Genomic DNA, 23,368 nt, shown 5'->3' with positions numbered 1-23,368 from the left:
CAATGACTGTTTTTTCTCTCTGCACCATATAATTTGCACTTACAACCACTCATAACTCCACCCTATAATTTGCAAAACCCTTTCACATAATTTTAAGGGAGGTGTTGGCAATGCTCTAAGGAAGTAAAATAAGTAAGGCTCAGTTATTCTAAAAGGGGATAAAAACGAGAAGGGTGAAAATGATTTGTAACCACAAAAAAATCCCATAAAAAAACAAGTAAGGATCAGTTATTCTAAAAGGGGATAAAAACGAGAAGGGTGGGAATGATTTGTAACCACAAAAAAACCCTTAAAATAATAAAAATTAGTAAAAAAATCATAACTCAAATTTTAATACAAAAACAAAAAATATAAAAACACAAAAATGTTTTTATCGTATTTCTCGTTAAAAAAAACAAAAAAAAAACAATGTTGAATGAAAATTTTTTTTTTGTCTTTTTATTTAACATCGTGTTTTTTGTTTATTTTCGTCACTGATTGTGTCTTTTTTCTTGGCATTTGTATCTTTTTTTCTTGATATTGTGTTATATTACTTAACATTGTGTCATACTTTGTTTGGCATTATGTTATATTTTGCGATCTATTTTGTTTTTTTTTGTTTATCATTGTGTTGTATTTTCGAAATTGTGTGGGGAAACATTTGGGTTTTTAAAATTTTTTCATTTTTTATTTATATATTAAATTATGATTTTTTTATAATTTTTTTAAGAGGTTCTTTATATGACAGCAAATACATTATTATTATTAGAGTTAAGTGTCATTTTAGTACACGTGGTTTGTCTAATTACGCAACTTTAGTACCACTTTTGAATTTATTGCAAATGGCTACCTAACTTTTCTAAAACTTGCGATTTTAATACTTTTTTCTAACTCCGTCTATTTTGTCCGTTAAGTCAGGGGCAAATTAGTAATTTTGATTATTTTATTTATTTTCTATTTTGAGCTACGTGTCATTTTCATACATGTGGTTTGTTCATTTACACAACTTTAGTACCTTTTTTTAAATTTATTGTAGCTGAATACTTTGATTAGTTTTGGATAAATAGGCAAACCAATAAAGACATTACATATACAATTAAAAGATCATCTCTAACCCTAATGAACATATCAATACCCCACCCCACCCCAACCCCCAGGTCTCTCTCATTGATCCTTCAAACCCTAACATTGTTCAATAAATTATGATATGGTATTTTGCCCATGTGATTCGTCAACCGCCGTTCATCTACAAGTTTAATTGATGTTATACTAAGAGGTGCGAAGGCGTGTGCTTATTATTTGGCTTGATCCTCCGATGTGTTAAAGAGCTACTATTATCATGCTCGAACTTTTGAAAAAAAAATCAATGTACATAAAGGAAATGCAATAAAAATGGCTAAGATGAACTCATATATTGAGGTGCTAAAAGTAAACTGGCAATCAAGAACAAAAGGCTAAAAAATATGTTACATATTTCATGATTGTTTTTCATCTTCTATCATGTATTTTAGTTACCTTTTAATTATAATATGTAATAGGTAATGTCTCTTTTGGTTTATCTATCTATTCAAAAGTAATCAAAGTATCCAGTTACAATAAATTCAAAAAAAGGTACTAAAGCTGCATAATTGAACAAACCACAGGTATGGAAATGACACTTAGCTCAAAAAAAATAAATAAATAAAATAATCAAAATTACCAATTTGCCCTTGACTCGACGGAAAAAATAAACGGGGTTAGAAAAATGTACTACCACTTACAATAAATTAAAAAACAATACTAAAATTGCGTAATTGGAACCGAATTCTTATTATTATTATTATTATTATTATTATTATTATTATAAACTTTACTGATAAAGTGATGGAAGTAGGTCCGTGAAACTAATTTGATATTCACTTTGAGAATGGATCATCATCATCATCGGAGAATACATCATCATCATCCTCTTCATCATCATCGCCATCATCATCGCCAACCGGAGATCGGAGGGTTTCTTTCAAGGTTAGAATGTGTGGGTTTGTTTTATTATTATTATTATTATTATTATGTTTAATAATAAGTTGCTTATCATCTATATATATATAATTTATTCATCTGTTGTTGTAATATATATATATATAATGAAAACCCATTTGAGTTGTGAAAACTGTAGAAACCCATTCTCAATCGCATGTTTTTAATTAATGTTTAAATCTTATGGTCCACAATTAAAGTGAATAAAAAATGTAAATATAAATATAACTTTTTCTCTCTCCTGAAAACATATATAAAAATTAGTAAAAAAATATTAAAAAATGGCAAAACAATTTTTTTTTTAATTTTTCGATGTTTTGTATTAAATGTTACAACATATATTACATGTAACAAAAAAAAACGATGTTACATAGAGTTTTCACGGGTTTTCACAACTCAAGTGGGTTTTCATTTTAACATTACCCTATATATATGGGTCCTGTTAGGGACACCACCCTAGGCGCCGCGTATAGGCCTATACGCGGCGTTTTAGGGTACGATTTGACGTCCTAGCCTAGCCTGTCATAGGGTTGTCGGATCGTACGGGCTATACGCCGCGTATAGCCCTATACGCGACGCCTAGGGTGTTGTATATTTTTGAAGCCCGGCTCCCTCCCCTCCTTCTCTACCATTTCTTCTTTTTTCCTTTATTTTTTTTTCTTAACCCTCACCCTCTTCATTTAACCAACACCAACAACCATATATGTTTTCGGAGTCGGACGAGGAGATGCCGGAGAGGTAACGGTCAGTCGGAGTTGAACCATGTATGTTTCCGGAATCGGACGAGGAGATGCCGGACGGCGCTAACGGTCAGTCGGAGTTAAACCAGGTTTCGTTTTATCTTTATTTTTTACATGTTAGGACATAGTTGTAGATGTTAGGACAGAGATTTGGTGAATGGTTTACTTTAGAAATTTGTCTAGGCACCGACCGTTTGACGGTAACCCTAGTTCGCCGGGCCTCCTAAACTTAAAATAGATTTCCCGTATTGTTACCGTTAGCGCTAAAATTTTTATTATATTATTACTATTAAAATATTAATATTATTATTAAGATATTGTTGTTATGAAAATATTATTGTTAGTAAAATAAAATACTATTATTGTATTTATTAAAATAGTATTATTATTATTAAAATAATAATATTTAAATACTATTTAAATAAAAATTATTATATTTTTATTAAAAAATTATAGTAAAATACTATTAATTATTATATTATTATTATTTTTATTCTAAACATATAATTATTAGTATTAAAGCATTTAGTTTCGAATTATTATTAGTATTAAAATATTATTATTATTAGGTACCTGATGTACGCCAGAGAGTCAGATGTCGGGGTTAGGCGGCGACGCAAGACTTTCGGAGGTACGTTTGTATAGCGTATTGTATAATATAATATAATATAATATAATAATATTATTATATTATTATATTATATTATGTTATATTTATGTTAGTGAGTTTTTCTAGAAAAGCCCACCAGTGTTGTCTTATTATGGTTTTTTTTCCTTTTTTTTATTTCTTTTCTTTTCTTTTGTTATTATTAATGTTATTTATGATTATTATTAATATTAGTAATATTCAATTATCAATAACATATTACTATTAGAAATTCGATAAAGGGCGTTTAGTAGCAAGACTTATTTGGGAAAATTGATAGTGGGAAACGAATTTTTAAATTATTGGTTGCTTTCGTTATGGGCATCTTCAATCAGTTACAGTGGCTTACTTAGGAAAACTGGCATTTCTGTAGGTTCCCAGCCGGATCTACACGAGATATCGCGTTCTACGTAGGTGCGGAATCCCTACGTAAGACGTTACGAGCGTAGAAGACAAAACGATTAAACACGTTACAATAAACACAAACCTGTTATATTGCAACCGTAAACACGTGATACAAAGATCACCAAATACAGACTCTCTCTGACTCGTTCTCTGACTAATGAACTCGTTCTATTCACTATTTTCTTTTAACTAAGCCGTAACCTAGTTTATATAATCACGACAACTTCGCCTGGCATGTTTAGGCGAAGTTGTCACTAACTTCGCTTGTCTAACAAGTTTGCCTATATCAGCGAACTTGTTAGCAACTTCGCTTACATACAAACTCAAATCCAAACGACTCGATTACAGACACTAGACACTGAACTACTGACATCATGTACCAACAGACTCCCCCTTGGCAGTAGCTTCATCTCTTTATCTTCAAGCACGTGTCTTGTAATCTTCAACGACCTTGCATCTTCATCTTCAAGCATGAACTCCTTCGCGTACACAAACCGATACAATCCTTTGATATTTCTTCGCTTCGTCTTTCCAAGCAGGAATATAAAAGATCTTCTTCTCATTCAGCACCTGCAGATCAGCTTGCGACAAGTTCACTAGATGCATCGGATCATAAACTCTTAGCAGCTCTTGTTCATCTTCGTCTTCCATCACTGCTTCAGCTGTTTCACAATCAACATACCACCACTTTAGATCTTTGAGCACATCCTTGGGCATCTGTTTCATCGGCACTTCTTTAAGGCACCGGATCGGCTTATACTTCATAATCATCCAAGGTTTACCATCAGCTCTCAATCCACGATCTTTGTCTTCGATAAGTTTTCCCTTTTGTGGTTTCAACAACTCAAACTTCTTCTCTTTTATACTTTCCTTCCAAACAATCTTCCCAATAACTCTAGCCATATTATCATCACTTCGGTTTATCAATCCCAATCTGGCTAAGTCTTTCACTTCACATTCTGCCAGTGTATTCAACGATCTTAAAAGTCTTTTGAAGTACTGAACACCATCATACCTCTTAATAACAAAGAGCCTCAACTGCTCATCGTATATCCAGCAAATAATCCCCTTTCTCGCTTCAGCATAGCCTCTAATGTTGTAACTCTTCTTGAACATTGTAGGGACCGCTGGTTTCTTCGTTTTGACGAACCACTGAGCATAGCCTTCTTTCCATCTAGGCTGCTCTTCCCATTCAGTCTCATCATTCCCAATCTCTTGACTCATATCTACGTTCTCGACTTGCGGTATCTCATGCTCCACATTCTCCTCTACTATCTCTCCCTCTTCAATATCATTATCAATAACTATCTGTTCACCAATCTTCTCTATCTCATCCACCGGTAATACATCATCATCACCAATATAGTCATCATCCATCTCCTCAACCTCCACTACCACCACATCAACACCACCAGCTGCAGTTGTCGACTCCTCCTGAGTTGTGGAAGTTCCAAGAGCTTGATCAGTTCTTGGCAACTCACCACCTGCATCTTTCGATGCATTGGGATCATCGTCTCTATCATTGCGCTTCTTCGTCCTCAACTCATCGCCTTTACAGCTCGTCTCCCCCTGAGATGCCAAGAACTCCTTCAGAGCATCTATGATTTTACCATGTTCTACCAGCAGGGACGACTGCATCTGATTCTCTGCAACAAGGCGTTGAATAGCCTGGGTCTGGATAAGATTAATCCTTGACTGCTCTGCCACGACCCGTTCAAGTGCTGCTATTCGTTCTGAGTCTGATAAGGTTGCATCGAAATCAAACCTCAGATGTGATATATCTTGAGTGTACTGAGGAGGGATTTCCGATGTCACCGGGACCTCAGAAGTAGAAATAGACGTAACCGCAGGTGGTATCGTCACCGATAACCCTGCAGTGGCCACAACAGTCGACTCGATAAATTGTGCCACAACCTCCGTTGGAGTAACAGTCGGAGGCGGCAACGAAACGATCTCAGGAGCCGAAAGTTGGAAAGTAGTCGGTGGGAGGCCAAATGTAGATGAGGTAGCCACCACGGGAACAACCGTAGCGCTTGGCCTTGTAACCTGTAATGATGAGGGAACCATTGTCATACCGGATAGTGCTGGTGGAGTGAAACGTACCACCCTAGAGCTCTCACCGGCTCCCGATCCTGCACCTATCCGTTCCCTTCTTGACCTCCGGATCAACTGTTGTACATCTTCCTCATAGTCTGACTCGCTGTCATCATCAGTTCTCTTTCTCTTCCCATGAGTCCGTTCATGTGTTACCAAAATCTGTCTCGCTTCGGCCACTTCATCATCAGAATCTGAGCCAGCCACCGTTGTAGCTGCCCTAGTAACATTCACACCCGAAGCACGTTCAACCGGGACCTGTACATTCTCCTCTGGATCAACCCTTTCCATGTCAAAAAATCCTTGACCGCCAAACGCTGCGTCAAGGTCAACGGTCTCCTCCGGTGACACAACAGGAGCAGCAGGTATAGCTTGAGGTGCCCCTGCCTGTTGTGATGCCGGGTCCCTAAACTCGTCCCCACGAGCAGGCACATACCCCGGGTTGATCAAGTACCCAAAAAGTGGAGTATGCCGAGGACGGAGCTCAGGTTTGCTCCTCGCACTCGAAGATCTGCATTGGGCGAAGATTCTTTTGTTCACACTCTCTACATATCTGATTGGACGGCGCTGAGGTAGCGTAGGAGCAACATGATTCAAGATCATCTGTAGGAATCTTGGATACATGATGAATCTCTCACGCGCCATCGCCCTTCTCTGACAATCAATCTCATAGAAGACCATCTGACTAAAGCTGTATCGCTTGTTGTAAGTCAGAGCAGTCATTGTTGACTGCGTGGTCGCGCCCATACCATCAGTGCCCGCCTTTCTCCCTGACATGCATACAATCATGACATGCATGAGAAAGCGCCACTGGTCAAGTAAAAACCCTTTCCTTCTCTGCGTATCCCCCAAGGGACCAGAGTATCCCATCCTCAGAAACGCTCCATCACGGAAAGGAGCCACAAACTCTGTCGGGTCATCCCTTGTCTCATTTCCAAACCGTAAAGCCGCCCGGATCTGTTCAGAAGAGAACTGAACAACCTGATTGTTGACTGTTGCGCGCATCACCGGGGGCTCGACTCTACAGTCATATTCCACGGTCTGCCAAAAATCCTCAATGTTGGGCAAGGATATCGGCAGTGTTGTAGTGATCGCGTGGAATATACGCGAGCGTAGTAAGAATGTGATGATTTCGCGGAAATCATCAACTCCGCTCGCCTCCGGGTCTAATGTAATATACATGTTGTGACACGGGAAGAATTGTCTCTGGTTATCACCACCGTCATCTCCGCCTGCACCACATACAGCAGCCATATCTGCATCAAACAGACTAAGTTAGATACACGTCAACACAAATCACAAGTTCGCCTGTTACCATGAGCGAAGTTGTGATCTATTCTGAATAGGCGAAGTTAAAGGTGGAGCGAAGTTGGGAAACAACTTCGCTTCAACTTGAACTTCGTCTGATAACCGTTAAGTAAAATGGTCCAGGCGAAGTTAAAGAGAACTTCGCCTAACCACAACATCGCCTCCTAAACTGTTTCAAAGTTAATTATCAGGCGAAGTTAGACCTCAGGCGAAGTTATGGATAACTTCGCCTAAATTGTAACTTCGCCGAATTCGAATCGGCAACAGTTAGGTTTATCGAACGCCGTGTAGATGATGAAATTGGAGATCGAGGACTCCGTAACACATGATTTTATGAAGTTTTAGACGTTCAAGTAAATTACTATCACGTAATAACAAGTTTGAAATCTGGTGTTTAAGGTTCGAAAGATCGAGGTCGTTAATCGAGTCGAAACGACCGATGATTAACCTCAATAGACAGAGATTATACGATAAAAGAACCCTACACACCTTGAAATCGGATTGAATCGAAATAAGAACACAGATGATTGATCGGTTATACGATAAGTTCGCTTAGGTTGACAGGGAGTAAGTTCGCTGTGTTTGAGAAATAATGAAGTCTGACCTTTACAACTTCTTTATATAGGGTCACAGATTATACAGGCGAAGTTGTGGATAACTTCGCCTATTGCAGGCGAAGTTATGGATAAGTTCGCCTATATATGAAAATTTTCAAAACAAACCCAATAATTTGAACAATTTGCAATTAAGTTTTAAAACATCCTTTAAAGCGTTAAATGATACGATCAAGACCAAGTAACCACGTATAAAATAATACAACTACATAAGTAGAAAAACTTTTAAAATAAAAGTACACGGGATCAAATTTCAGTCTCGACAGGGACTACCATGTTTTAGAAAAGATCCGAACAGGAATCATACTAATTACGTGACTGTCACACAGATCCGTGTTCAGCTGTATTATGACATAAAGAGACAGGTTGTAAGCAGGTAATATACTTAAAATGGTTTTCATCGTTTCTGTGATACGAGTTAGGTTCAATGAAGCTCAAAACTTAAGTGGGCAACAACTCAGAGATTATGATGTCTCCTATCTATTCTCAAAGCGTATTTGGCTTTCCCCAAGTCACCCCGAATTGACCTCGACCCGTAGTGTCGGATTAAGTAGTAATTACTCTTCGATCTTAGACTCTGCTTCCCGTTCACCTTCTTGCGTCTTGATTGAGAATCATTAACATTATGAACTCTAGAATACATTATTTTTTTTAACATGTATATACACAACTTCAAGTATAAAACAACTGCAAGTCCCGAGTCCCGAATCTGGACTTGCAGTTATGATTCATTTCATTCCTGTGTGATAACCAAACAAGACAATGAAATGATAATAATTCATTTCATTCCTTTGTCCATTCTATTTCTTTGTCAATTTCATTCCTTCGTTCATTCCATTACCTAATACCAAACACACAAGATTTAAGACCTATGTGAGTACAAAATAAGCATTTATAAAAATCTTCATAGAAAACTCCACAAATAATAATAAATATGATGTGATTACCATCATAAAAAAGCATAAATAATCAAAAGAAAATTAGTAGAATCAAATTGACCCCTACGCCCTCCAAATGTTAACTTGACCCCTTCCAAACCAAACGGCCAAAACTTAACGCTTAGCCGCGAAATCTATTTCTATTCTGCACCCCCCCCCCCTCCCTCACTTATAAGTTGCATAATTCTCAGTACTCCAAATCATCACTACCGCAGATGAGTGTGGGGCTGGCGGAGGATGACTCAAAGATCCAAATACATGCATCTTCCAGATGACATTCACTGGGAAATGTTTGATAAATCCAAGTTTTTCTTCCTTGGTGCTGCTATGTTTTCTGGTGTTTCAAGCATGTTAATCCAATGGCCGTGTTGAAAACAAGACAACAAGTCTGTGTAACACATACACCGTGCTTTAAGATGGCGGTTTCGGTTCTTAGACATGAAGGCTTCAAAGGTTTATATAGAGGATATGGGACTTCTTTGATGGGCACCATTCCGGCTAGAGCTCTTTACATGGGAGCTCTAGAAATGACCAAGAGCAATCTTGGTTGTACCACCGCTGCCATCACGAATGCTGCGGCTGGATTAAGTGCAGCCGTAGCTTCGCAGTTGGTGTGGACGCCGGTTGATGTGGTTAGTCAGAGATTAATGGTCCAAGGTGGAAAAGGTAGTTCGGTTTTTGCTGTCAGTTCGTGTCTTAACGTGTTTAACATGTTAGAGACGACGCGATTAACACAAGTATCAAACATGAAAATGACTCTTTTAACAACATGACAGTTATGGTTTTATGTATCAAGAAAAAGAAATAATGTACTCGAGCTTCTTAATTTCAATTATTTTTTAAAATGTATAAAATTGCATAATGCACTTTTTTTGCTAAACAGGTCTTATCGTGTCTAAACAGGTGCCCATCATGACGGCCATATTTTTTATAATGGAGGGATTGATGCTTTCAAAAGAATTGTTCAAAGAGATGGTGTTAGGGGATTATACAAAGGGTTTGGTATTTCAGTCTTGACATATGCTCCTTGCAATGCTGTTTGGTGGGCTTCTTATTCCATGGCTTATCGATCAATTTGGGGTGGTGTTTGTCCTTATGGTTTGAAGAAAGAGGATTCGATGGCGGTTGTGGTGGTTCAAGGGCTAAGTGCCACGACAGCCAGCGGGGTTTCCGCGCTGGTTACAATGCCATTGGATACAATCAAGACAAGAGTCCAAGTTTTAGAAGCTGAAGCTAGTAATGTGACGGTAAGCGTTGCGCATACCGTTAGGAATTTGGTGAAAGAAGGTGGATTAAGAGCTTGCTACCGAGGTTTTGGGGCAAGATGGGCTTCAATGTCTATTTCGGCAACTACAATGATCACTACTTATGAGTCACTCAAGAAGATGTCTACTAAGAAACAAGATTTCTATGGGTTTCTTCACTAATCAAGTTGAGAGTGGAGTTGAGTGTTACTTGGTTGAATTATTAGATTGTATATGTGTATATATGTATAGGAGTAAGTAGTAGTAGTTAAGGATATCTAGGCTATATTAATGTTATATTGTTATCCCTCTTGGCTCTTTCTATTGAAGATACAAATATATTAAAATAAAATTTAAATGGCTTGGATGATTAGAAGGGACATGAAGAAACACTAACCAGACCCCGGGCAGATTACTGGTAACCTGGGGGTTGGATAGCTGTTTCCCACGAGGGGTTAGACCCTTGGAAGATGGTTCTTCTGATAACCTGCAAAACAGACACCGTGAGCTCGTCACTGAGAAGGGGGGGGTTCCTCCTTGTGACCACCCTCCGGCGTGAGAATCAGACTAGATTGCTCTTTAAATATAAAAGTATATTAAGAGATTGCTAGAGCAGATATCAGGTATAATATGATAAGATAAGATGTTGTAAGATGATCATACCATTGGGGTATTTATAGCCGAAGGTAGGTTTCCAAGGGGTTTAGCCGGCCCAACACGCTACCAACTGTAACCTATGCACGTGCCCTGCCTGTGAGTGGTGGATAGGTAGCGGCTGACACAGAGCAGGCGTGTCGTGCACTCTTCCTCTTCTGCCAACTACAGGCTAGGCACGTGGTATGGCAGGAGTTGGTGGGTAGGCGGCGGCTATTGGTCACAGTGCTGTGGCGTGCTGTCTGCCATGCTGCTGTCAGTGAGCTGTCGCATTCTTGGTCAGATCTTTTGTCTGTACCTCGTCAGGTATCACACAAAAGATCCTCCATCATACGGACTGGCTCATTTAGGCGGGAGTTTTCCCCCTCCCGCCTTTGCTCATTCCTTCAGGTGACACTGGGGAGAGTTATGCCTTGTGCGTGTAGCCATGCTGCGCGGGTGGCCTTCCCTCATGGCTTGTATCCGAGGCTGCGGGAACAGGCGGAGTCCTTCACCATGGGAGGCATTTCCTGCGGGACCAGCTTGCATACTGCGCGTAAGGACGTCACTTCTCTGAGCATGGTTGGTCCTGCGGATCCAGTTGGTCTCTGCGCAGACGTCCCTGTTTAAGGTGAGTCTTGCGGGTCCAACTGGGCTCTGCTGGGACCTACCTCTTCAAGTCCCCCCAGTCCAATGTTCTTCTCATGCGTGTTTAATAAAGTGAGGTGAACTTTTGGACTTAAAAGGGTTTTGAAAAGGGTTTTGTAAGGTTTTCCATGGGAAGTCCTTGTCACTTGCAGAAATGCCCGAGTTTCCTGCTTGGTCTTTGGGTATGATGCGGGTAGGTCTGTAACCTCCTCGCAAGTCAGGAGCATTGAGTCCCAGTTGTGTGGATTCTCCATGAGGTTTTGGTAGTTTTGAACATAGTGATCAATTATGTTAAAACCACCAATTCCATCCTGGAGCTTCAAACAACGTAGTTCTCGACGTTCCCGCTATGCGGGGATGTTATTTCCTTTTCCGCAAGCATTGCCCAGAAGATCCTTCTTGGTTTCAATTCCCAGCGGAGCGCTAGGTATGTGAAGGGTTTTGCCTTAACACTGTACCTGCGCTCGTCTTATGGTTACTTTACTTCCAAGGTATTCCTGGCGTCAATTCCCTGCGGGTGCTAGGTATGTGAAGGGTTTTGCCTTTACACTGTACCCGCACCTGTCTTATAGTTACTTGGTTGCCGAGGTACTTGGCTTCAATTCCCTGCGGGTGCTAGGTATGTGAAGGGTTTTGCCTTTACACTGTACCCGCACCCGTCTTATGGTTACTTGTTCGCCAAGGTTTTCTTGGCTTCAATTCCCTGCGGGTGCTAGGTATGTGAAGGGTTTTGCCTTAACACTGTACCCGCATCCGTCTTACGGTTACTCTGAAACGTCGTGCGACGGTTTCTTCTGGCTGTGTCAGGACGTGCAGGAAGTTATGGTGACGTGACAGAACCTGGTCATTCCAGTCGCTTTTTCAAGCGCGTGGGCTCGATTTTTCGGGCGCGTGGCCGCGAAATTACTGGCACACGTCCTTTCAACAGCTGTTGCCAGCTTGCTTTTTGCCACGTGTCATAGTTTCATTGCACCTTTGATTTCTCTCTCTTCCGTATTAAATTCACCGCATTAATTGCGATTAGTATATAAAGGGGGAGAGGGTTATTTGCAATTCACACTTTTCACTTTCATCTCTTCTTCTCAAGTAATTTCCGGCGAATTTTTCTGTTCAGTAAAGCATTACCCTGAAATCTCTTTTCATCTTTCTTCCACCGTGCCTTCTCATGATGCTGATGACCAGAAGACTGCTGGCGAATGCCAGTGCTCTCTTCCTGTCGATCTGTACCAGTATATCGTCAGGAAGTTCATGCTCGAGTCTCTCGAGCCTGAGTTTCCTGAACCCCACCATACTGTGTACGATGCCCCTAGTGGCAAGATCGGGGTTTATGCTGCATTCTTTGTCTACGGAAACCTTAGGTTTCCGTTGACAAAGTTTGTGTACCGTGTCCTGGAGAGGCACGGTGTGCACCTGACAGAGGTGCACCCCATGGCCATTGCCAAGGTCCGGCACTTTGAGTGGGTGTGCCGGATACTGGGCCTTGAGCCCCTCGTTGACCGTCTGATGACCTTCTACACTTGGAGGTGCATCCAGGGGTGGTACACTCTTACAACCCGTATCAAGGGTTTAAAGATTTGTACCACCGAGCGGAGTCTTCGCTCATGGAGAAGAGAGTTCTTCTTCATATCCGCTCGCGCCATCCCCATCGCCATGAAGTTCAAGAATGGCCAGGCGCTTCCGAACCTTCCCGCCCTCAACTACGAGGAGGCGGAATGGTTCTCGAAGATATCCCGGGTCCAGTCCCCGGTTTTCCGTTTTCCGGAGTCGGCGATGGTGATGCTGGGGATGAGCCGGGTGTGGAAGGCGGCGAATGCGGATAAGGTTCCGATCGTTCTTGAATATGGTTCGAACTCTGTCCCTTATGGTACGTCTTGTTTCATTTTGCTGACTTCGATTTTTTCTAACTTTCTTGTTGATTTCAGAGGGGAACGATCTTCAGTCGCTCCTGAACCCGCGGGAGGGAGATGGTCCCGCGCGGATGGGTACTCGTGCTCTGGACGAGAACGAGTTGCCCATCTTAGAGCAGACCGCGGGTCGGTTCGTGGAGGTTTACCCGCCAGGCCAAGAGATCCTGAGCCACCGACGGCCAGGTAAGCCTATCTTCTACCCTGAACCTCTCAATGCTGTGCCTGCTGCTGGAGTTGACATTTCTTCTTCTGAGGAATCCGCAGAAGGTCCTCCACTGGTGCGGAAGAAAAAGGCTGCCGTCGGGAAAGGCAAGGAGAAGGTGGCCTCTACGGCCGACCCGGTAGTCCTATCTGACTCGGAGTCAGATAGTGCAGATGTGGCGGGGGAGCCCGGTGGTGAGGAGACCACCGCTCCGGAGGCTGTAGCTGTTACCTCCGGGGAGGCAGCGACGACGACGGTTACCGGTGTCAAGAGGCCGGCTCCATCGGGTTCGCCCCCGCTCGTCCGTACGTTCAAGCTCAAGAAACCCCGTAAGTGCCTCCATAATTCTTGTCTAGATTTGTTGTTTCAAATAAATTTTTCAAACACTTTTGCTTGTGCAGGTGTGGATGTTGACGCATTCCAGGGTGGAGTTGAAGCAAGTATTCCCCCGCCAATGAGGGAAGGCTCGGTCAGCCTTCCCGAGGCGTCGACCCAGGCGTCTGTGCCTGCTTCCGCTGGTTCCAGCCTTCCTGAGGTTGTTCCAGCTGAGAAGTTGTCTCCGCCGGCCGTGAGTGCAATTTTTACAGCATCTTTCACGGAGCCGGCGGTTACTGTTGCTGAGGAGGTGGCGCCAACAATGGCTACCACAGCGGCTGCCACTATACCTGCGCCACCGGCACCGATGGCCGGACCATCAGGTACGCGCCGGGCTTCCCGCCGATCTATGCCACCTTCCCGTCTACCTGACCTGTTGGATGGATTTCCTTTAGGTTCAGGTGATGGGTTTGGCGGCTATCGGCCTGTTATTGACCCTACAGGTACGTAGGGTTCTTTTTCCTTTGTATATTTTTATCATCTTTTCCTAACTGCCTTTGTTTCTTTTGCAGTGTCGGATTCCAATGAAGTGTATGTTCCAAGATGGAACATACGCCGAGGAACAACCCTTCGTACCCCTGTGGAGTGCGTGGACTGGGCTCGCCACGCTGCTCCTCATGGTGCGTTGGGGGAAGCCATGGCTAGCTACCAAGAGGGTAGGCTAACCAATGAGCTTCGGGTTCTCCAGGCCCGGACGCAGCCCCGCGTCGAGCTGCTTTGTCGTGAAAACGACAAGTTAAAAGCAGCTCGCGCCAAAGATGTATCTGAAGCGCGGGCTCTTCGGGAGGAGAACCGGCAGTTGGCCGCTGCCGCAGCCGAGAAGGAGAAGGCATTCAAGGCCCTCGAGGTTGAAGTCCAGGCGCGACTCGAGGCCCGCTCCAAGGCTGCCCAAGCTGTGAATGAACAGCTTCGGTTGGCCAAGGAGACTGCGCGAAACTCAACTGAGAGGGCTGCCAAGGCTGAAGCTGTTGCTGAGCCGCTTCGCGAAGAGAATGAGCAGCTTAAATGCAAATTAAAGGCTCTTCAGCATGCTCATGACGCCTTGGCAATGGAAGATGCCAAGAAGCTGCAGGAGATCCTTGACCAGAGGGGGGTGCTTGACCGCACTGAAAGGAAACTCAAAAGCGTCGAAGAGGCTGCCGCCAAGGAAGTTCAACTTGCCAACCTTGATAAAAGCGGAGCCGAACGTGCTTACAAAGAAAGTCAAGCTACCCTCCAATGGTTGCTTCGAGAAGCGTTGCCTCAGGTATCTTTATCTTTTTCTTTACGCTTTCCGCTCGTAATTAGAAAATGTTCTAACTTTTATTCTTTTGTAGGTTGTGCGTCGGGTCCTTTCAGAGACCTCTTATGACGATGCGATGAGCGCAGCTCTCAACGCTTCTCATGAGGATGGGGAGAAGACTGGCTTCCTGCTTGGTCTAGGGTTTGCTGAGAGAGGCTTTCCGCCCTCCAACTTCCCTTTATTCAATGTTAATACTGAAGCTGCTTATGACCAAGCTGTGAACCAGTACGCTGCCTTCCCGCATCCAGTGGTGGAGAAGGTGAACGAAGCTGCTGCTGCTGATGATGGGCTAAACATCCTTAAGGCTTTCCTTGGTCAGCCGCGCTCTGACGGTGCTGGTCCAGGCGGAGGTGGCCCTGAAGCCTGATCCTGAAGGTCCCTTCCCACTGCTAGGATAGACTTAGCTTTGTATAGATTTCTCTTAGGCGGGTAGTTACCCGGCCACTGTTGTAATATATTTTTGAAATATACGATTGTTATTCCTTTCATTGGATTCTTTGCTTTATAAACTTATGACTTGCATACTTAGTTTAAAATAGCAATTTTCCAAGTGTTTAGAATAAGTTAACCTGTGAACGTGGTTGATGGGTTAAAGTTTTGCTTCCTCTTTCGTGATTGTGCGGGTAGACCCGTCACTTGCACTTAGTAGGATGGCAAAACTTTACCCATACCTGACCTGCGTGTAGGTTTTTCTTATGAGGATAAGTTAACCTTTGAACGTGGCTGATAATAGGTGTGAAGTTTTGCTTCCTCTTTTCGTGATTGTGCGGGTAGACCCGTCATTTGCACTTAGTAGGATGGCAAAACTTTACCCATACCTGACCTGCGTGTAGGTTTTTCTTATGAGGATAAGTTAACCTTTGAACGTGGCTGATAATAGGTGTGAAGTTTTGCTTCCTCTTTTCGTGATTGTGCGGGTAGACCCGTCACTTGCACTTAGTAGGATGGCAAAACTTTACCCATACCTGACCTGCGTGTAGGTTTTTCTTATGAGGATAAGTTAACCTTTGAACGTGGTTGATAATAGGTGTGAAGTTTTGCTTCCTCTTTTCGTGATTGTGCGGGTAGACCCGTCATTTGCACTTAGTAGGATGGCAAAACTTTACCCATACCTGACCTGCGTGTAGGTTTTTCTTATGAGGATAAGTTAACCTTTGAACGTGGTTGATAATAGGTGTGAAGTTTTGCTTCCTCTTTTCGTGATTGTGCGGGTAGACCCGTCATTTGCACTTAGTAGGATGGCAAAACTTTACCCATACCTGACCTGCGTGTAGGTTTTCTTACCTTTTTAAGAATTTTGTTTTGAACCGTTCGACGCGCGGTTGTCGATAGGTTAGTGTTCATTTTCCTTTCATGATTCATGTGGATAGACCGGCACTTTCATTTAATGGGATGAACTCCTTCAACTGACCTGCGTGAAGGTTTGCTACGTTATTGGGTTCGTGCGGGTAAGACCGCCTTCCCACGCAACGACTTCACGTAATGTGAATGTTGACAGGTTATTATTCAGTTTGGATAGTTTTAACCGTTCGACGCGCGGTTGTTGACAGGTTATTATTCAGTTTCCTTAATGATTCATGCGGATAGACCGGCACTTTCATTTTTGGGTGCTGAACTTTTTCCCCTTCAACTGACCTGCGTGAAGGTTTGTCGCGTTATTGTGTTCGTGCGGGTAGGACCGCCTTCCCATTCACTGACTTCACGTAATTATGCGGTGAAAACCGGCATATTAGTGTCCAGAAAAGTATAAATGTAAAATCATCAGCTTCGATATTCTTAAAGAGAATCATTTCCATTAGAAGTGGCTCTTGGCCTTCTCTTTACAAATTGGAATTGATTACATGCAAACTGTGTAATTGAACTCCCTTCCATGTTGGGACAGGAGTGCCATCGAGCCGACACGCACCTGTTTCGGGATCTCGTTCTTTACGCAGCATGTAGTCTCTATATTGAAGCTGATTTTTTATTCGTGTTTACCCCAGCCGTGGTTCCACACGCACCTGCCTGCCTGCTTAGCTTTTATTTCGCCACGAGGTGCGCGAGCGTCCCATCTCTGACGAATGTTTCGACCATGTCTTTTACGTCTATGCATTCTTCAGTGTTGTGGCCTTTTGTTCTGTGATAGTCACAGTACTTGCTCCGATCAGCATCGTGACGATGTCGGATTACTGGAGGCTTTGGCCATGGGAGCTCTTCAGTAGCAAATATGTCAGTGACGCTTTTGGTAAGTGGCGTCCATCTGGAGTTCCGGTGCGGCTTTACATTATCCCTTTCACCCAATCGGTGCTGTAAGCCGGATGAGGTGTCAAAGTTTACCCTTGACTGCCAAATGCCTTGCTTCCGTTTTTTGTTCAATCGGGCGGTGAGGACGTTGTCCTCTCTCGTCCTCTGGGTGTAAAGGTTTGTGCTCTGCGGAAGGTCTCTACCCAGTTGCTTCTCCGTTTCCGCATAGCGTTTGGCTGCTGTCATGATGCCATCCCATGTGGATGGCATTCCATCTTTACCCGTTAGGGTGCGGATAAGCTCTGGGTCCTGTGCGCCCTGGATGAAGGCTGCGCGAACAAGATCCTCGCTGATATTGCCCAAACTTAACTTCTTTGAGTTGAAGCGAGTGATGAAGTTTGGCAGAGATTCATCTTCTTCCCGTGTGCATTTGAGGATTGTCCATTGCTCCTCGGTATACTTTCGCTGCTGGCTGAAGTGTTGGCTAAACTTCTGCTGGAAGTCTGCCCAGTCGTAAATGTGGTTAACCGGTAAACGATCAAACCAAGCCCTAGCAGCCCCCACCAGCGTCATTTGGAACATGTAACACCACGTGGGTTCCGTCCAATTGCTAACGGTTGCCCCCGCTATGAACCTGTTCAAATGATCGTCTGGATCAGATAGGCCGTCATATGTGCCTATGTTAGGCATTTGTTTAGCACTCTTCGGGGCAATTGCTTCAGCAATGTCCCTTGCAAATTTGGACGTTCCTGCATTTGTAACGTTTGGTCTGAACGTTTTAGAGAAGTCTCGTGGACTTCCATCTATGCTTTTTGGTTTGAAGGCTTGTCCAAAATGCCTTCTCGGTTGGGTTTCCGTTTCTTTACGCTTCCATTTTGCCTTATGACGAGGGTTCGCGTCGGAGTCGGATTCCTCCGAGTCATCCTCCCAGTATTCGAATTCGTCGGCCTGTTGCACGGAACGCAAGCGTTCGTTTAACTCAGCCTGGAATTCCTTTTGTCGTGCCTCCGCCCATGCCTTGACTTCGTCGAGAGTCTGGCGGGGGAGTCTTCGTTTTTCAAACTGGGTATCGGTGGATCCCAGTAGGCGGTCATTTACTGCACTTGCCCCTGCTTTAGTAAGTGGGGTAGTGTTCGTAAAATTTACTTCACTTGCTCCGGCTTCGGTAGCCGGAGTAGTGTTTGTAAAAACTGTGTTGCCGGTATTCCCCCCAATAGCTGGGGTTGTGGTTACCGGAATTTCTCTAACCATCTTTTGTATAAAGTTTTGAAAAAACTGGAGAAAATTGTAGTTCTAGCTTTATGCACGGATGGCGCCAATGAAGAAACACTAACCAGACCCCGGGCAGATTACTGGTAACCTGGGGGTTGGATAGCTGTTTCCCACGAGGGGTTAGACCCTTGGAAGATGGTTCTTCTGATAACCTGCAAAACAGACACCGTGAGCTCGTCACTGAGAAGGGGGGGGTTCCTCCTTGTGACCACCCTCCGGCGTGAGAATCAGACTAGATTGCTCTTTAAATATAAAAGTATATTAAGAGATTGCTAGAGCAGATATCAGGTATAATATGATAAGATAAGATGTTGTAAGATGATCATACCATTGGGGTATTTATAGCCGAAGGTAGGTTTCCAAGGGGTTTAGCCGGCCCAACACGCTACCAACTGTAACCTATGCACGTGCCCTGCCTGTGAGTGGTGGATAGGTAGTGGCTGACACAGAGCAGGCGTGTCGTGCACTCTTCCTCTTCTGCCAACTACAGGCTAGGCACGTGGTATGGCAGGAGTTGGTGGGTAGGCGGCGGCTATTGGTCACAGTGCTGTGGCGTGCTGTCTGCCATGCTGCTGTCAGTGAGCTGTCGCATTCTTGGTCAGATCTTTTGTCTGTACCTCGTCAGGTATCACACAAAAGATCCTCCATCATACGGACTGGCTCATTTAGGCGGGAGTTTTCCCCCTCCCGCCTTTGCTCATTCCTTCAGGTGACACTGGGGAGAGTTATGCCTTGTGCGTGTAGCCATGCTGCGCGGGTGGCCTTCCCTCATGGCTTGTATCCGAGGCTGCGGGAACAGGCGGAGTCCTTCACCATGGGAGGCATTTCCTGCGGGACCAGCTTGCATACTACGCGTAAGGACGTCACTTCTCTGAGCATGGTTGGTCCTGCGGATCCAGTTGGTCTCTGCGCAGACGTCCCTGTTTAAGGTGAGTCTTGCGGGTCCAACTGGGCTCTGCTGAGACCTACCTCTTCAGGACATAATTTTACTTTATAACAAACTAATTTATTACCCAGCGCGTTGCGTTGGTAAGTTCGAATCAATTTATATACCTGTCACATTTGCGGTAGTGCACTGATGTGGATTCAGTTGGTATGGGTTATGTTCGTTAATACCAACACAAAATAAAAAAAAAATTTATCAACGCTGAAAACAGTAAACACAAAACCATGGTACCAATTCGGTACCGACGGTACCAAATTGGTACTGATTTCGGTACCGGTACCAATCGGTACCATACCGATTTTTGCTCATCCCTATGAGACAGCGTCTCATCAGTCTCAGCGTCTGAGTTAGCAAAAATGTGTCAAAGCCGACCTTAATGTGTCAGCTCGATTATTATGACTCATGATCACATATGAGGCTATAAATAGAAGCTCTAACTCGACCATTTTCATCACAAATCATCCTATTACCATACCAAACACTTTTAATTGAGTCTAAGCGAATGTTTTGAAGTCCTAAATCAAGAACAGGTGAAGCAAAGTGGTTTTTATCAAAGTTATAGTACTAGCAAGTTTCCAGTCATTACCAGGTCGTATATACGTCGGCTAAGCCAACTTCTCTTCTTTTAGCCTATAAGAAGACCCGCTAACTAAGTGTTTTGTAGGCTAAATTTAGCCCACTTATGACACATATCAACTCCCGGTTGGTCCAAATGCGTGTGACCATTCATTATTTTTAGTCACAGAGAGCCGCCTAAGGCAATGCTAGCTAGTCCGGCGTGTCTGACTTTCTTATTAAAGTGAGAATGATTAAAAACATGTAGGCTAAAATTTAACATACTTCAAACACGAGTAGTCATAGTAAAATAAAGATACAACTGTAGCATATATCATAAATATGCACATGACAAAGTTCGCCTAAATCAATACCATAACCTAAATGCATCTATAAAGGCCAGACTTCATCAAGTTTTGTGACCGTTGGCGGAGGGCAAACAATTTCTAGGTGGAATGTTAAAACCATAACTAATCTCATGTTCAACAAAATGTCCCCTTAATTTAAGCACAACGGGGCCATAAATTCATACAAATATCTTAAAAGGGCAAGTTTAAAACAGCTAGACTTAGGATAGATCGATATCAACTACAGGGGAAGCTCGATGCACCTTCAGCAACTTACTAGCAAACTCCAACTTTCCATCCAAAGTAATTGTACTGAAACAGTGGGGACGTATAACAATCTTTTTTAGGAAAGGGGAACGCACAAGTAAATACTTTAAGAAACATAATTCATTCTCTGAGCCTTTCGAATATTCAAATATCACACTTCGAAGCTGCAGCAGCCCCGTTTTATTGTAGTCAGCCCGTGGAGGCCCACCGTTATGCTGCAAGAATAACCAACTAGTATTCAAATGCAAAACTATATATAATATTATATTATATTATAAAGCAAGCATTATTATGCATACCCGTGTAGATGTTGTGATTTCAAGAGTCTGCAGATTCGGGAAACTCCTAATCAATTCAAAGGCACATGATAACTTCATACCATCTTCTAAACATACTCTTGATAATTTAAGAGCCTTGAGGCTGGGAAAGGCGGGAGAAAACCTCTTGTTAACGTCATCTTCTATCAACTACAAGAAAAGCAATTTAGATTATGAAAGTATTATTATTTATCATATTATGATAAAAAAAATATGAGAAACATAATTAAACTTGAAGTAGGGATGCAAACAAGCCGAACTGCTCGTGATCGATAAAAATCTCGAAACGAGCCGAGCTTTTTCGAGCTCGGCCTAAGCTCGTTTAATTACCAAGCTCGAGCCTTGTATGGGAAGCTCGTTTAGGCTCGTCGAGCCTTAATGAACCTGGTTTATTTTTAAGTTTACCCTTTTAGGGCACTTCACAGCCGAGTTCGAGCCAAGCTTTGGCTTGTTTAAGGTACTAAACGAGCTCGAGCTGAACTTAGGCTAGTTTAAGTTTTTTTTCTCAAAATGTATAAAAATAATTAAAAAATGTATATAATAAGCAAGCTGAGCCCGAGCTTGAACAAACAACTCATGAGCTGAGCTCGAGTTTTAGAAAAAGAGCTCGAAACAGCCGAGCTCGAGCTCTAGCTCAAGCTCTCATAAGTCAAAACAAGGCTCGTCTCGTTTACACCCTACTTGAAAGACACAACTTAGAATTACCTTGCAGTTTTGAAAATCCAACTCTAGCTCTTGAAGTTTTGGAAGAGAATCTAGAAGCTCAAAGACCGTACTGCAACTTTGAAAACTCATCATAGTGTCACGATCACACAACGGTAAAGATATAGATAATATTCTGATATTTTCAAGTTTTGCTATCCAAACTGCTTTTAATATGCTTGTTGAAATCAATATCTCAAGTGAGGGACAGCAAGTAATAAACTCCCCAATGTCACTTTTAAATCGAACCAGACGCAGCTCTAAGCTCAATAGGTTTGGAAAACCTTGAAAAGTAGGTGGATGATTGAGGCAACAATTATAAAGTTTCAAATGTTTCAACTCTAAACAAGAGAAAAGATGGCTAGGCATCTTAAGTTGGTGAGGACCCTCGTTACAAATGGTGAGATCTTTAACTCCTTTTTCCGACAAGAACAGAATCCAATGTGCAATATCTGCATCATCCAGTTGGTGGAATATGCATAGGGAAAACTTTGTTATTGCGCCTTTAATATGAAGAAGAAGCTTGTTTATAACTCTCCCAAACTTACTACTGTCGCCATTTCTTTCCATTAAACAAAAATAGAACCTCTCATCAAACACGAGTTGGCTAAGCAAAGTCCACTTAAACCTCCATTTCCTTTTCAAGGTGCAAGTCCTGACCGCATCTTGTAATGGCAACCGATCAAGAATATTAGTTACCACATTATCGGGCATACGGCTAATGAAATCTTGTGGTGCTTTGCGTGTCCCGTGAATCACTTCCATTATTATTCTGACAAGAAAAAATTACAGATATTGTTGGATCATAAAACACAAAACAAAGAGATTTAAACTTCAATTTACAAAGTCATAAGCATACAAGTTGAGATGATCTAATTACAAACTCTAGTCAGGGTTGTTCAAAATGCTCGCTTGATATGGCTCGGATTGAAACTGAGTCGAGCCGGCTTGACTTGGTTAGAAAGCAAGCTAAGCTTGGCTCGGTTCGTAATGGTTCCATTTATTTTGCTTTTAAACTATTTTATTTTTACATATCATCATCATCATCATCATCATCGTACTCAGTATATCCCACCAATAGCAAAGCTATGGTAGGGTCTGAGGAGGGTAAGATGTAGACAGCCTTACCTCTACCCCATGGGGATAGAGAGGCTGCTTCCGGTGAGACCCCCGGCTCGATAGTAGTTTTGCATCAAGCCTTGGACATATTACATAAGGCACATAGCACTCAATCATCGGGACGCCGGCTGATTGGTGCATGTACCCTTGTCTTTCGGCTATCAACGCCACCACATGATGCCTGATTAACCTTCCATCACTTTTAACGTTATTTTCACAAAATTAGTAAAATAACGTCAAAATTAGTGCAATTTTACGTTTGCCCACCCGAGGGTTCACACATATATACATTATATGCGCGCACCGCAAGCAGGGCACTTTATTTTTACATATGTACGATAAAATATTAGGGCCAAATCGAGTGAGCAGTGACGTCTTGTTAGTTAAAATGCAACGGGTTTATTGCCTCGCAGATCTTGTTTGTACTTGTTACAAGCCAAACAGAAGAACTCAACCCAAGAGACTAGTCTGATGAGTGAGGGAACCCATTTGGCTTATAAAGCCCACATCCGATATGGGACACGTCCCATACCTTGCAATGGTTTCAATCCATAACAATAGACCCCCCCCCTTCTTAAGGATCAACGTC

The 23,368-nt window shown here is 42.7% G+C and overlaps 1 protein-coding gene and 1 pseudogene across 1 annotated transcript; one reads left to right on the top strand and one right to left on the bottom strand.

The window, feature by feature from the left end:
* Positions 1-8,955: 8,955 nt before the first annotated feature.
* Positions 8,956-10,167, top strand: LOC143533280 (uncharacterized; annotated as a pseudogene).
* A 10,428-nt stretch (positions 10,168-20,595) lies between these two features.
* On the bottom strand, positions 20,596-22,425 carry LOC143533252 (F-box/FBD/LRR-repeat protein At1g13570-like). The gene is made up of 3 exons (XM_077028092.1): positions 21,664-22,425; positions 20,936-21,108; positions 20,596-20,857 (listed from the first exon to the last, which is right to left on the bottom strand). The coding sequence occupies exons 1-3, from the start codon at positions 22,423-22,425 to the stop codon at positions 20,596-20,598; spliced, it is 1,197 nt and encodes a 398-aa protein (XP_076884207.1).
* Positions 22,426-23,368: the final 943 nt, after the last annotated feature.

This window comes from Bidens hawaiensis, unplaced genomic scaffold, assembly GCF_021521415.1.
Source record: "Bidens hawaiensis isolate Kalapana, Puna unplaced genomic scaffold, B.hawaiensis_p1.1 tig00009659_1, whole genome shotgun sequence".
Classification (NCBI taxonomy): domain Eukaryota; kingdom Viridiplantae; phylum Streptophyta; class Magnoliopsida; order Asterales; family Asteraceae; genus Bidens; species Bidens hawaiensis.
The sequence above is the reverse complement of the archived record's forward strand: the minus strand, read 5'-3'. Positions and strand labels throughout refer to the sequence as shown.